Source organism: Lycorma delicatula, chromosome 13 (assembly GCF_047948215.1).
Source record: "Lycorma delicatula isolate Av1 chromosome 13, ASM4794821v1, whole genome shotgun sequence".
Lineage (NCBI taxonomy): Eukaryota > Metazoa > Arthropoda > Insecta > Hemiptera > Fulgoridae > Lycorma > Lycorma delicatula.
The window spans coordinates 39,928,956-39,943,362 of record NC_134467.1 but is presented as its reverse complement, the minus strand read 5'-3'; the positions used below and the strand labels follow the sequence as shown (position 1 = coordinate 39,943,362).

Genomic DNA, 14,407 nt, shown 5'->3' with positions numbered 1-14,407 from the left:
CTTTATAAGGAAGTGAAACTTGGACGAATGATCCAAGTTGAGAAGAAAAGATTAGAAGCTTTTGAAATGCGGTGCTATAGGAGAATGTTAAAAATCAGATGGATGGATAAAGTGATAAATGAAAAGGTGTTGCGGCAAATAGATGAAGAAAGAAGCATTTGGAATAATATAGCTAATAGAAGGGACAGACTTATATGCCACATATTAAGTCATCCTGGAATAGTCGCTTTAATATTGGAGGGACAGGCAGAAGGAAAAAATTGTGTAGGCAGGCAACGTTTGGAATATGTAAACAAATTGTTAGGGATGTAGGGGGTATACCGAAATGAAACACCTAGCACTAGATAGGGAATCTTGGAGAGCTGCATCAAACCAGTCAAATGACTGAAGACCAAAAAAAATAATAAAATACTATTTATTGAACAAAAACATATCCATTCAAGGATTTTTTAACAAAATTTATTATAGTACCTGTATAACTGCCCAGTTATAGATAAATCAGCACGCTCCCATAATAAAGTAACTAAGAGTTTTTCTTCTCTAATTAAACGTCTGTATTCTCTTGGTATTCTTCTCCAAACACCACAAATTTTTCCAGTATCATTTTGATAAACTGAGCTCGGGGATAACACCTAGAAAGAGAAATTATGGTTAAATTTTGTATGTAATTTTAAAATAAAATACACAATTTAAGCATACAGATGTGAAAATAATTTCAATTTTTCTTCAATATCTGTTTGAAATCATAACTTTATAATGCAACTAATACAATCTAGAAAATCATTAATTACAAAACTATAAATGATGATCATATGGAATTTTTTACATCTTTAACAAATGAAATAAAAAATTTATAAAATATTATATTAAAATACTTAATAAGAGTTTATATTTAAACGGTATTTATGCTCTTTATAAATACAGCAAAAGAAAATGGTTATGACAAAAAATATGTGGAATGTGTTTGAAAAAATACATTTTTTTACAATTTCTAACAAAAAAAATTTTATTATCTTTTAAGAGATTATCCAAAACTCACCTCTTGATCTTCATTTGTTTAGGAGGGTTTATTAAAAGCAAAAACTTAAAAAATGAGAAACAAAAATAAATAAATTCTTTACAGATTGGTATATAATAAAATATTATATATATCAGATCAGGAATAAGTAGATTTGTAACTAAACAGATAAAATAAAAGCAACTGCCCTAGCATTTGCCTGGATGAATCAAGGAAAACCATGATTGAACAACATTACCAAATAGACAATTAATTATACATTTTAAAAAAGTAGTTATAAAACATGAAGATACTAAATATATTATAAATAAAATAGCAGAGATCTCTGCACTTTCACAAGAAATTTTTGCTTCCATCAGGACAGGTTAATAAGCAAAACACTGTATTAAAGATGTATTTGAAAAATTAAAAAATAAAGAGGTATGTTTTCCATTTCAAGTCACTCACATAAAAAATTGATACACATGATTAAAGAAAAAACAATAAAATTAATTAAGCAAGCCAAAATATCACAAAAAAAAATTCATAACACGAAGTTCTGATGTTATCTAAAAGGTTAGATAAATCTAAATCAATTGAGAAACTTTGATTAATGTATGGATGTATGTAGTAGACTCTATCAAACCTAGGTTTGGAGTAATTAAGATGTTCGTTTTACAATATTAATTCAATGTTCGCTTTTGTATTTGTTTATGTTTTAATTAATACATACTGTTCTGTAATTTGAAAATGCGTGTTTATTTAAATAGAGACAACAGAAACTAACCTGTTCTTCAGATATATTTCCTTTTTGATCAATAAACTGCACACCTCTTAGTCTTGAATTAAAATAAAATTAAAAATTTTAATTACGTTTAGAGACAACAGAAACTAACCTGTTCTTCTAATATATTTCCTTTTTGATCAATAAACTGCACACCTCTTGGTCTTGAATTAAAATAAAATGAAAAATATAAATTACGTTTATGAAACGCAAATCTACCAGTAGCAACATAATCTTTTGCTCCAGATGACAAAAGAGTCGATGCACTTGCAACTGTAGTCTCTTCTAGTTGTATACGAGCAGTTAGTACAGCAGCAAAATCTAATAAAATTAAAAAAAGAAACATTAAACAACTATTAAATTAGACATATAGATATATACTTATTTTATTATATGGGGCATTTTTGGGGGTGGGGGTGCAATTTTACAAAAAAATTATTTTGCAAATATTATTTTTTATTCGTTAACAAATATGCTTAAGAAAAATATATATAATACATATATAATACCATAATTAGGCGAAATCTCGAGATACTGAGGGTAACCTTGCTCTACAGCCTCACCTTCTTGATCTTTCAAGTATAAAATTAAATGGCATCAATGTCCCATATATAGAAGTAATCTGACGAAGTATGGTCAAAGTCTGTTCAGTAGATCTGGAGATATAAGATGATTTAGAGACCAACACCGAACACATACACATTAACATCCGGAAAATTTCCTATAGTTTTTATTTTTTTGGGTTCCTTCCTTATCAAAACGTCAAGTTCCGGTGAAAACCGTATATGCCCAAAATTGGACCGATTACAATACTTTCCCTTTTAGAGCTACAGCGCTATCTAGACGGGAAAGTAAAAACTCTAAATCTACAACAATACGTAGGATAAGTCTCTAATAAGAAGGATTGCCACCATTGAGAACTTAAAAGCTTACAACGGACTTACTTATAATGGGGAAATTTTTCTTGATTTTTTAATGAATTAAAATTACCCTTCTGGCACATTTGAAACTCTGCTACTTTTTCAATATGTCAACCAACCTTCATTTTTTTAAATGGAAATCCAAAATTTTTATAATATTTCAGATGTCTCCTGATACGTCCAAAGTTGTTATTGCTTTGAGCTTGCTTTTGGCAATTCTTTGAGTTAGTGGTTGCGTGTGTACCACCACAAATATCGAACGTTGTGTCAGTTTTAAGTATTGCAACATCCATATTATATTAATTTAACAAGACTCATCATTTGTTGCTGTTCTTCGCCGGTTAGTAACTGGGTTAGGTTTGAATGTTCATTCCGCCTCATTGAAAGCTTTCAAAGATATTTGTTCAGGTTAAGAAGGAGTGGCAGCGACTGTTGGTCTGTTTACAGACCAACTTCAGACAACTTTGAGTGTGTGCTGTAATCTGTGGTATTGCGTGATTGCTTACTCAGCCAAGTTCTTACAAAGCTGATCCAACAGCGGCTAAGAAGTGAGAGTAACAGAAGCATTAATTGTCCTCCGGCTGTCTGTGGCTCACTATGAACATTTGTGGGTTCACCCATTTGAGTTAGGTAAATAGCGAGCTTCGTTAGATTTTTATTTCTTCAGGTGGCAATATCGGATGACAAATCTAAGAATTAACCCAAGCCCGAGCGGGTTAGGGCTGTTGAGGTCACTGTCTCCGATTAAGCCACTCATAGCTAGGAACGGAGTGGGTGGTGTGGCAACCAGACATGTCACGAGGCGGGTGTTCTTCTCCGTCGAAGGGGAATTGAGACGTTGAGGTCGCTGAGGTAAGGACTGATATTCATCAGCCTCCTCTAGTAATGAAATAAGTCAGGCAGGGACTTCCACCCGGGTAAAAGAAAATGTTGTGGCTGATTTTCTGAAATCAAAAGGTAAACCTGGTAGCTCTTTGTCTTTGATGACGGGTTTTAGTGAGCAGTTTCAGCAGCTGATGGCTATTCTGGATAATCTCAGAAGTGCCTCAGCTAGTGTAAGGACAAAATTGCCCTCAAAATTAAAAAGATTCAAAATTTTTATGTCTGCATTGGCAATCCTTTCGCCATGAGGTGTTCATGAGACGTTGGCTTCTACGCCAGTCCAGGTGAAGAAAGTGGTGGTTAACTAGACTGTTTCTTTGCCGATTATTGAGCTCCCTAAGGCCCAACGGAAACGTTATGCAGATATTACCAAGGACATGCCAGAGGCCAGCCCTTTGTCTCGAAAGCAACCAGAGGTCCTGTTCGTTAATATGAAAGAGGGACATAACACAACAAGTAAAGAGATGAGGGATGAATTTGAAGTCGTTCTTCGATCAAACAGATCGAACCTGAGAATTCGAAGCATAATAGAAACTAAGAAGGGGCTTGTTGTGGTAGTTGATCACAAGGTCAAAAACAAGGTGATCACAAGACAGTCAAAATTATATCGGACTCGTTAAAGGTCGAGAAAAGCGACATGAGAACCGATCCAAAAAGAAACAGACGTCGGTGAATTGACGCCGGATTACTGATCGGCGTTTAGCTGAAGATGAGAACATCTCTCATCAGAGAGCAGAACACCAGTTGAATGTACAGAGTGCTTAAAAAATCCAGTTAGGTGAAATGGCCTTACGTCGTAAGCTAGATGTTGTTTTGTTGCAGCATCCGTATATTACAGTAAATCTGGTGACCTGTCGGGTTTTGCAGGATGAAAAAGATTTTTATTGTGGTTCTGACAGCATATCCGCTGTTGCAGACATGCTGTCTCTTCTTGCGGCAGCTCTCTAACAATCATCATATTGTTGTTAGGGTTGACAGTCAGAACTTATTTCCAGTATGGACCTGTGCATCGCACAGACGGCGGCGGACATCGTCTCTGTGATGCAAAGCTTAGGAGGATTGCTCGGAAGGATTACGGGCTGTCGGGCCGTCATTTGTACATGGTGTACCGAGTTGTCTTCAAAAGTATGACCTCTTATGCTGCGCATAGATTGGAAAGAAATCAAGCACTTATTCAAAATTTAAGGAGTGCCCAACACAGAGCCTTAATCGTATGCACTGATGTGTTTAAAACAACCTCCTACGACGCTACCACCGTATTGGGAAAGGCTCTCCCAATCGATTCAGTGGTGAAGGTTCGGGCGGCCATGTGGAAATTGTGAAGAGGTAGGGAGGCCGAGGTATATGGGATGCGGTTTCGAGCCGGGCCTTTTCCGAAACGGAACGGTGATCTTAATGCACCGGTTCTAAATTTCGAACAGTTGCTCATCTCCCATCTGCGGAAGAGGCTTTACAGCCTCGCAATGGAAGGATGGCAGCAAGAATGGCACGCCACAACTAAGGACAGATCCTTGTATAGATTTGTACAGGACTTGGGGGAATGGTACGCCTCTAGTTAGTTTTTAAGCGCAACGGGAGCCCAAGTGCTCTCCAACCACGCGAATTTGAACCAATATTTGTTTCGATTCCACCTGGCAGCTGATGAGTTGTGCGTCTGCGGGGAGGTCCAATCGAACGAACAGATGATGTTCGACTGCCCAGCTCTTGGGAAGGCCAGATCTCAGGCCTCCCTGGAACTTAGAGGTCAAGAGGAAAATTGGCCACTCATAAGTGGCGAGTCAATGTGGCGTAAGCCGCATTGTCGGACCGTGTGGTAGTTCCTTGATATCATTGCTTTATTCAACCAGCATCAGTAGTTTAATGGATATAAGACTCCTACCGCTAGCTGTGGGAAGCTACTCTCGAGAAATAGCTGACCATCGATCAAATATACTGACATTCAGCGACCCAGGCGTGGCAGAAAATTGCTGTCCTTGACGGAATAAATTTTTGTTTATTGATAAGTCATATATTTTAGTATATAGACGGGGTACGCCTACCCATTTTAGTAATATATGTCAAGTGAGTGGTGGGATACGCAAGCGAGTGGTGTGGTACACCATGCTTTTTCCACTCATGCAGTTAGGTAAGCTAGGAACTAATTAGGATATTGGTCGCTAAACTGTTTTGAGGAACAGTAGCAGTTTGTGGTACGGACATTCGATCTTATGCTTTAGGGCGACCGAATGGGGTAGTGGTGGTGGTGGGAAAAATGCCAGACAAACCAATGGGACCTTGCTAATCGTCATCTTGAGGTCTGGAAAAACATCTTCAGTATTCACACAGCATAGTTCTATTGTTATTGGTGCGATATTAATGCTAAATCTCTTATGTGGCATATTGATTTTAGCGATGAGGGTGGTGAAATGGTTGAAGGTTTTGTTGTCCAACATAACTTAGAGATTTTTAATGTTTCTGGTGCCAACATACGCTGGCATGGTGGAAGGTAGGAGGCAATTTCCCGGCATCAATGTTGATTTCACAGTTGGAAGATACATTCCCGCATGTGTCTGTGGTTGGAAGATTGTAGATTATTGCTCTAGTGATCATCGACTTATTGTCTTCGAGATCACTGGTGGCCTAAGTAAATATTATAGATGTAATCTTCCAGTTTAGCAGGGGCAGGGACGTTTGGTCACAGGAAAGCCAATTGACAGAGGTTTGTCACAATTCTTTTGGCCAGACTCTGTGTCTTGGACAGGGTTCTTGATCTTGAGTCTGATCTTGAATCTGTTTTGGCCTTCTGTTTTATTTCAATTACACAGACATGGGTGTACCAAAAATGAATGTAGGTATACATAATTACTTTCGGCATTGAGACTTTCTACTTTGTGATAGTGGCCACAAAGTGGGTAAGAAACTGTTTAAGGGCTGTCCCCAAGACAATGTGCTGGGCCCCTTATTATGGGTTGTGGAGTGTGATTCTTTGACGGGGCTGTGGTTGCCCGGTGGCTGTCGCGTTGTTGCTTATGCCGATGACAGGCTGCTGCTGTTCAAAGGGTGTTCGCGGAATGAGTTTGAACTCCGTGCCTCTCGGGCACGCAAGATACTTTAGCAGTGGGACCGTCAACATAAGAAGGCATTTAACTCAGATAAAACCAAGATGATGCTGCTGAAGATCTGTTTGTAACGCGGCTGATCCGTGTTTCAATGTCAGACCATCGAATTTGATATGTTCAGGTTCAGAATTACCACAGGATGCTCCTTGACAAAAATTTTCATTTTAAGGAGCATTTACAGTACGTCACAAAAAGGCCATAGTGCCTTCCTTGGTGTTCGATGTGTGGTTAATCCAGATGTAACAGTTTGAATTTTAAGATTATGAGAATTCTCTATAAGGGTATGTGTGAGGCAATTATGTTGTACGCCACACCTGTTTAGGTGGATAGGCTAAAATTTAAAACTTATAGAGACATTTTGTTGAGGGCCCAGCGTCTTTTGTTGTTAACGGTGATGGTTACTATACAGTTTCTCATGAGGCTGTCCCGGTGATTGCTAGAGTAAAACTTATTGATATTCTTGCACTTGAGCGTCAACAACGCTATTTTACAAAGAAATTGGATCAACTAACTTCTGCTAGAATTAGAGAGACTGAGAATGATAAATTTCAATTGTGGCAAACTAGGTCATATGAGACAGCTAATGGGTGTTACATGGTTTTATCCCTGATGTGAGGAGCCTGCAAGGCACCTCTTGGATGTCTTCTAACAAGTATATAACTCAGTTTCTTTGGGGCCATGGTGCTTTTAGAGATATGTTGAATCGTTTCAGCTTGGCTGATTCAGGTGTGTCTGTGTTGTGGTATATTAGATGATGTCTAAAGAATTATGGGGAATTTTCACAAAATTCATTTGGGGAGAAAACATTAAAGCTAAAAGTTATGATGTCTTTGATGAAATTCCCACTGATATTGTTTTAAACTGGCTTCCTAATTGACAATTAAAATAAATTGTTTAATATAACTTTAATATAATTGTTTAATATCGTCAAAATATAAATATCATCAACTTGTTCTACCTGGTAGCAGGTTAATTTTACCATCTTTATCTGTATATATTTCTGTCCTAAGCCTTTTCCTTTGTGCCCCTGTAATTTCCAATCTTCACTTCAGCTATTAATCTCATCTTTCTTCACCCTGGCTTCGTTTCTCCTTCTACTGATCCTACTGATACAGTTGTCAAGATTCTACTCTTTCTAACCACATGTACCAACCAGTTTTCCTTTTCTTTTTTATACTTACTGCATAAGTGCACTTTCTTCTTTACTTCTTTATTTTTCACTTTATCTGTCCATCATATTTTCTCCCCTTCTTCTTATCTACATCTCGAAAGCATCAATTCAGATCCTCTCCCTTATCCTAATTATCATGCTTCAGTTTACAAGACACTCCAAACTTAGTATAGTAAGAGGAGAGTCACTCCTCTTCCTTAACTTGTCCAGACTATTATTGCACAGTAATTTCCTCTTCTTTGCCATTGCTATCATTCCCTTTATTTCTATCAGTCTTTTCCAGTCCATTGTCACCATAGTTTCCATATATCAATAATTTTTTACTATTTTATTTCTTCCTTCATTTGCCCTTGCCATTAAATCCTCTTGGTTATTTACTTATATCACTTTAGTTTTTCTATATTTATTTTATTTATTTTGATTCCATACTCTTTCATTGTTTCCTTCAGTTTGTTAACAATCAAGATGCATTGTGGTTATCAAATATAATTAACACATCATCAGCAAACTTCATACATTTTATTTTTCATCCTCCTATTCTTATTCTTCTTTTTCTTTTAATATATTCTTTATCAGAATTAAAAATATATATCCCCTTATATAATATAATGTAACAAACAATATATGTATATATAATATATATATCTCCATGGCAGAGTGGTAGCGTCTCAGCCTTTCATCTGGAGGTCCATTGTTCAAATCCCGGTTAGGCATATTCTACCAGTTTTTATATGCTACAAAATTTCATTTTCATATCCCATACACAAGTTTTAAGCTTATTAATAGCTTGATATCATCAAACAAAATATAAAAAAAATATATATATATATATCTATACATTTACATTTATACTCCAGACTGCGTACAGATGTCTTGGCATCTCTGCAGAGTACTGTTGACATGTCACTGTGCTGTGTTACTCTGTAACCTGGTATTACATAAAATAAATACATATAGCTGATTCTGGATTATTTTATAACAAGAATGAAATATTTCATTCCTTATAATTTCATGTTTTCAATATATAAATTATGTATTGGTAGGAATTAATAGGACAGTTCTCCCTATAAAAGTATAACTTATCAAAAACATAACATTTTTTCTCATCTTTGATTCAACTGATGCTAACTTTCATTTAAGTCCACTTCTCATTTATATTTTTTATTACGAATAATTAATTAGCCTCAGTGTTTTGGTTGGTAAAGAAGTTGATTTATTTTAAGAAATGTCCTAGATTAATTCTCATCTTTGAATATACAAATTATAATTTCATCCCATTAATTATGTAAATAAATATATATGTAAATATTATTGAGTCACAAAAAAAAAATAAAATAAAAGCCTATAAAAGTATAAATCCAATTTAAGTTTAAATTAAAGAAATCTTTTTATTGCATTGGTTTTACATAATATAAATTAAAACACAAGATAGAAAAAATATATCTTATTTTTATAATTACTAACAACAATTTTTAGTTAATTACAACATCTGTTCATCAAAACTTACATTTTATAAAACTATAATTATATGTTATCTATCACCTTGTAAATAACAATTAAAAAAAAAAAAAAGTAATAAATTTAATTATTATAAACAAGCTGGATAAATGCCAAGGTGAAATATGCTAAATATTTTTGTATATTTTATTTTTTTGTTTAAGAAAAAAAGGAGAAAACTTACGTTTCATGTTCTTCTCCTCTTCGACACTAATTATAGGTACCAAATCATCAGTGATATTGTCAGGACCTGAAAGAAAAAAACCAAAGATTATAAAATATTATTTAACAAAAAAAAAAAAACGTTTAATTAATTTTTTTAAATTCCAATTTCTTCTACAGAATAGAAGCAACATTTATAACATATTATTTTTCAAAATATAAAGTTGTACATTTTTTTACAGCAGTCATATCACAGCGATTATTACGATTTTGATGCATTTAAAACATATGAGATATAAAGATTAATAAATTAGAGTTGCTTTTTCTTAAAGAAATGATGTTGTTTATATAAAAAGCCAGCAATCCTTGCTGTCAAGGGCAAATCTATTTCAACAATCTGGGCTAACGAATTTCAACAAAAAAGGGCTAATGAATTTCAACAATCTGATATGAATCCTAAGCAGCAGTGGCGGCTCATGTAAAGGCACTGTCAAACTACAGCACCCCCTATCACCACTTGATATTATCAATAACATATAATATAATGAATTCTTTTTTCTCTAATTCTTTCTTTATACTTGTACAATATAAAATCCTTAAGCTTAATGTCAGTAGCCATCCCCCAGTTTATGATAAAGATACAAAAATATTTGTGTGCTTCACAGTTCCAGCGATGTGGTGTTTGGCTGTTGTGTGCATGCGCCCATAGGAAGCTGCACACGAGGCTGCGAGGGAGGGAGGGAGGTGGGAGAGGGGGAGAGAGAGAGAGCACTGTCGCTCCACAGTGCCGACTCTGGCGTGCTGGTGAAAGTAGTTATCTTTTTTTTTACTCCTCGTGAGTAAGGAACGTTCCGTGTTCATTCCCTTTTCTAGTTTAGTCAATGGAAGGAGTATGAAAGTGATTTAGTTGTTTTTTCAGTAGTAATCTGAAGGTGGTAGAAAGCAAGGGCTCTTTCATCGCCAAATCTGTCCAAAAACATGCTGGAAAGACGGAAGAGAAGGTAATTAGTAAAAATTAATTACATATTTGTTTTTATGTACATAGAAATTTAAATTAAGCACCGTTGGACTATAGTGTTTTTAAACGGACATTTTATTAAGTTATTATCTAATAATACTAAAAAATATTGACTGTATTGATATTTTATTATTTATTTGGTTAAATTGAATATGTTTTTAAACACAATGCGCTTAAAAACTGTGTACCGTATTCTTAAATATGGTAAAGTGTAGAATTAGATTATTATCCTGCTTCATGCTATTCTATTTGATTCATTTTTTTTCCAGTTTTTTTATTTTACAGAAAACTTTAACCATAGCCTTGAAAAGGCCTAGAAAAAAAATTTCTGGAGCAGTATCCCCACTAATTTTTAGCTACAAGCCACCACTGCTAAGCAACTTCATATCCATCTTCTTCACAGTTAACATGTGACTGACTAATGTGTTCTGGCATATTTTAGAATCATAAACTTTTATTTCTTCAAAGAGGAAGAGCGTGTGGGTACAGTCAATTCTGAACTGGTACATAATGATGTTACAAGATTTCTTTGTCCCTGTAATGCTTCATCGAGGAATCGACTTGAATGCAATATTTTTCCAGCAGGATGGAGCAATACCTCATATTACAAGAGCATTTACAGCGGTAGTTTCAGAAAATTTTCAGGAAGAATGATTTCCAAAGGAGGAAATTTGCATGGCCAGCATATTCTCAAGACCTGTCAGGTACGTGACTATATGGGAATGTTTAAAGTCTATAATGTTCTTCACTAATCATAATAATATTAACATTCTCAAAGCCTTTATACAAGAGATAATCAGAATGATCCGAAACAATATTGTAAAATCCACAGGACAAACTACAACAATGTATAGAAAATGGTGGTGAGCGATATGTTACTTAAAAAGCGAAGTTATTCAGAGAAATGGATTTATACTTGCTGTTGTTGCATATTAAAAGATTCTTAGATAAATTTCATTTTTAAAATCATCAGGTTCCCATAACTCACCAGATTTCCTAACTGGAAAAAGAGAGGAAAGCGCAAGAACATTATATTTTACGTACATTTTATTTGTATTTTTTAAACTCCCCCAAGACGACCAGCCCACGCTAAAAAGTTTAACACAGTCGCCTCAGGGTTTCATGGCAGTGCAGTCTGTCCTCCCTAGCTCATCGGAACTCGGACATCCCATCGGGGGGGCCTCCCGTGCCTCCTCGAAAACATACTAATCACCTCTTCCAGTGATCAGAATTTTTCTCCGAGGAGAGCACCCTTCCAGTCACTATTATACCTGATCAAGACACCCATTTCGTTTACCCTTCACAGTTACGCGTCCCTCCAAGCACACCTCGAGGGTCCCCCATGCCATCATCGGGGAGCTCCGACCCACCCACTCTTGCATGTGAGTAGGCCCAAACACCTGAGGCATAGAGGCTGCCTCCCTGGCCCCTACATGCATCAAGATGAACTTGTACCTGTCCTCGATCCCCCATGCATTCCCATGACCCCTCATAACTTGTTGTGCCATGTCTCCCTCGGCGTCAGCGGTAGAGCACCGCACACAATATCTCCCCACTCAATGTCCATCGGTATATCCGGCAGCATAATCCAACAACAACGTGAGGAGAACATTACCCTGTTGCACCTCTATTGCAATGTTTATGGAATCACCTTGACAACAGATAACCTTGACAGCTATGCATCCATGCACTGATTTATAAAACGTAATTTCTGTACAGAAAAATGTTTTTACATTGAAATTTTTGCATATGATTAAGCCTTTTAAGTAAAAATATTTATGATTTCATCATATTATTCATATCATTATTATACAATCAACATAAAACAAATTGGCAAACAAAAGTGATTATGCAAATAAAAGGATAACATAAATTATTATCACACTTTAATATTGTTGCATAAATATTTATTTACGTGCCAGTCAATTAAAGGTTATGACATTAGTTATCAATAAATAAATCAATAGTGGTTCCCAAACGCGTCTTCCCAAATCAGCTGATTTGGAAGTCGAGAGTTCTAGCGTTCAAGTCCTAGTAAAGTCAGTTATTTTTACATAGATTTGAATACTAGATCGTGGATACCGGTGTTCTTTGGTGGTTGGGTTTCAATTAACCACACATCTCAGGAACGGTCGAACTGAGAATGTAAAAGACTACACTTCATTTACACTCATACATATCATCCTCATTCATCCTCTGAAGAATTATCTAAACCGGAGGTAGTTACTGGAGGCTAAACAGGAAAGAAAGAGAAGTCTTTATTGAAGGAGGTGTTACATTTAGAGAGAACTTTACTTAAATAAATTTGTTAAGCTTAACCTATCTTAAAATAAATAAAAATCATTATATATAATTATCTTGATATGTATGTACATACCAAATTATCTCCTAAATTATTTTCAACCAAACACAGGATAATTATTATTTACTAACCGAGAAAAAATATTGTGGATGTTAGAAATTCTTACTATAACTACTGTGGAAGGACCCAACGGGTTGGTCTAGTGGTTAACGCGTCTTCCCAAATCAGCTGATTTGGAAGTCGAGAGTTCCAGCGTTCAAGTCCTAGTAAAGCCAGCTATTTTTACACGGATTTGAATACTAGATCGTGGATACCGGTGTTCTTTGGTGGTTGGGTTTCACAATTAACCACACATCTCAGGAATGGTCGAACTGAGAATGTACAAGACTACACTTCATTTACACTCATACATGTCATCCTCATTCATCCTCTGAAGTATTATCTGTAAAGTAATTACCGGAGGCTAAACAGGAAAAAGAAAAAAAAAGAAAGAAAAACTACTGTGGAAGGAGTAAGGGGTGAAGATCTTAAAACATTATAAATGGGTAAAATTCTGGAACATATTCTAGAATATTTCCAAAAATTATTGGATATTTGTAAAACTTCCTAAAAAATTCTTGAATATAGCAAAAAATGTTTGGACAAGAATAAAAATAAAAACCTAATAGATTTATCTAAGACTGAACTGTTAACAGAATAGATTTGAAAAGTTAAATTCAACAAGAAAGATTGCAAAGGAGATTTATGTTTGCTATAGAAAGTTGGTAATAATTTTTGAAAAAAAAGAAAAGAAAATAGGCCTATGAAAAGGTTATGACTGAGTATAAATTACTATATACATGAATATTTTTTGAAGAATCTTTCTAAAAATCTATTTTTCACCTCTAAAAAATATATATTCTGTTTTTTCGGCACTCTTTTAATTATTATTATTAATATTAATATTCGTAAAAATTCATGGAATATTTTGTCAGATTTTATGATATATATTGTTTTTATAACAGAAACATATTGCAATTGTTTATAATTTAATAGATTGAATTTTATGAATTTAAGCGTCCAAAGTCAGGAAATGAGGATCAAGAGACAAAATATATTGTATTAAGAGGAAAAAAGGAAAAAGTTGAGATTAAGATAGGAAATTAAGTTTTAGAGCAGGTGAAGAGATTTCAGTATTACGGACCTTTATAACTGATGAACTAACTTGCACAGTAGAAATTAAAACAAGAATACCAAGAAGTAAGCAGACATTTAATAAGAGAAGACTGCTATGTGGAAAGTTAAACTTAGCTTTATGAAAGAAAACCCACCGGGTTGGTCTAGTGGTGAACGCGTCTCCCAAATCAGCTGGTTTGGAAATCGAGAGTTCCAGCGTTCAAGTCTTAGTAATGTCAGCTATTTTTACACAGATTTGAATACTAGATCATGGATACCGGTATTTTTGGTGGTTGGGTTTCAATTAACCACACATCTCAGGAACGGTCGAACTGAGAATGTAAAAGACTACACTTCATTTACACTCATACATATCATCCTCATTCATCCTCTGAAGAATTATCTAAACCGGAGGTAGTTA

General features: G+C 35.1%; 1 protein-coding gene across 1 annotated transcript in view; it reads right to left on the bottom strand.

Annotated features, from left to right (window-relative positions):
- Positions 1-14,407, bottom strand: part of sog (chordin short gastrulation) — a 245,801-nt gene that overhangs the window by 31,299 nt on the left and 200,095 nt on the right. Inside the window, exons 4-6 of the mRNA XM_075381914.1 lie at positions 9,534-9,599; positions 1,894-2,102; positions 472-632 (exon numbers count right to left, since the gene is read on the bottom strand). Of these exons, the coding sequence (XP_075238029.1) occupies positions 472-632; positions 1,894-2,102; positions 9,534-9,599 (436 nt within the window). The remainder of the gene's footprint in view (positions 1-471; positions 633-1,893; positions 2,103-9,533; positions 9,600-14,407) is intronic.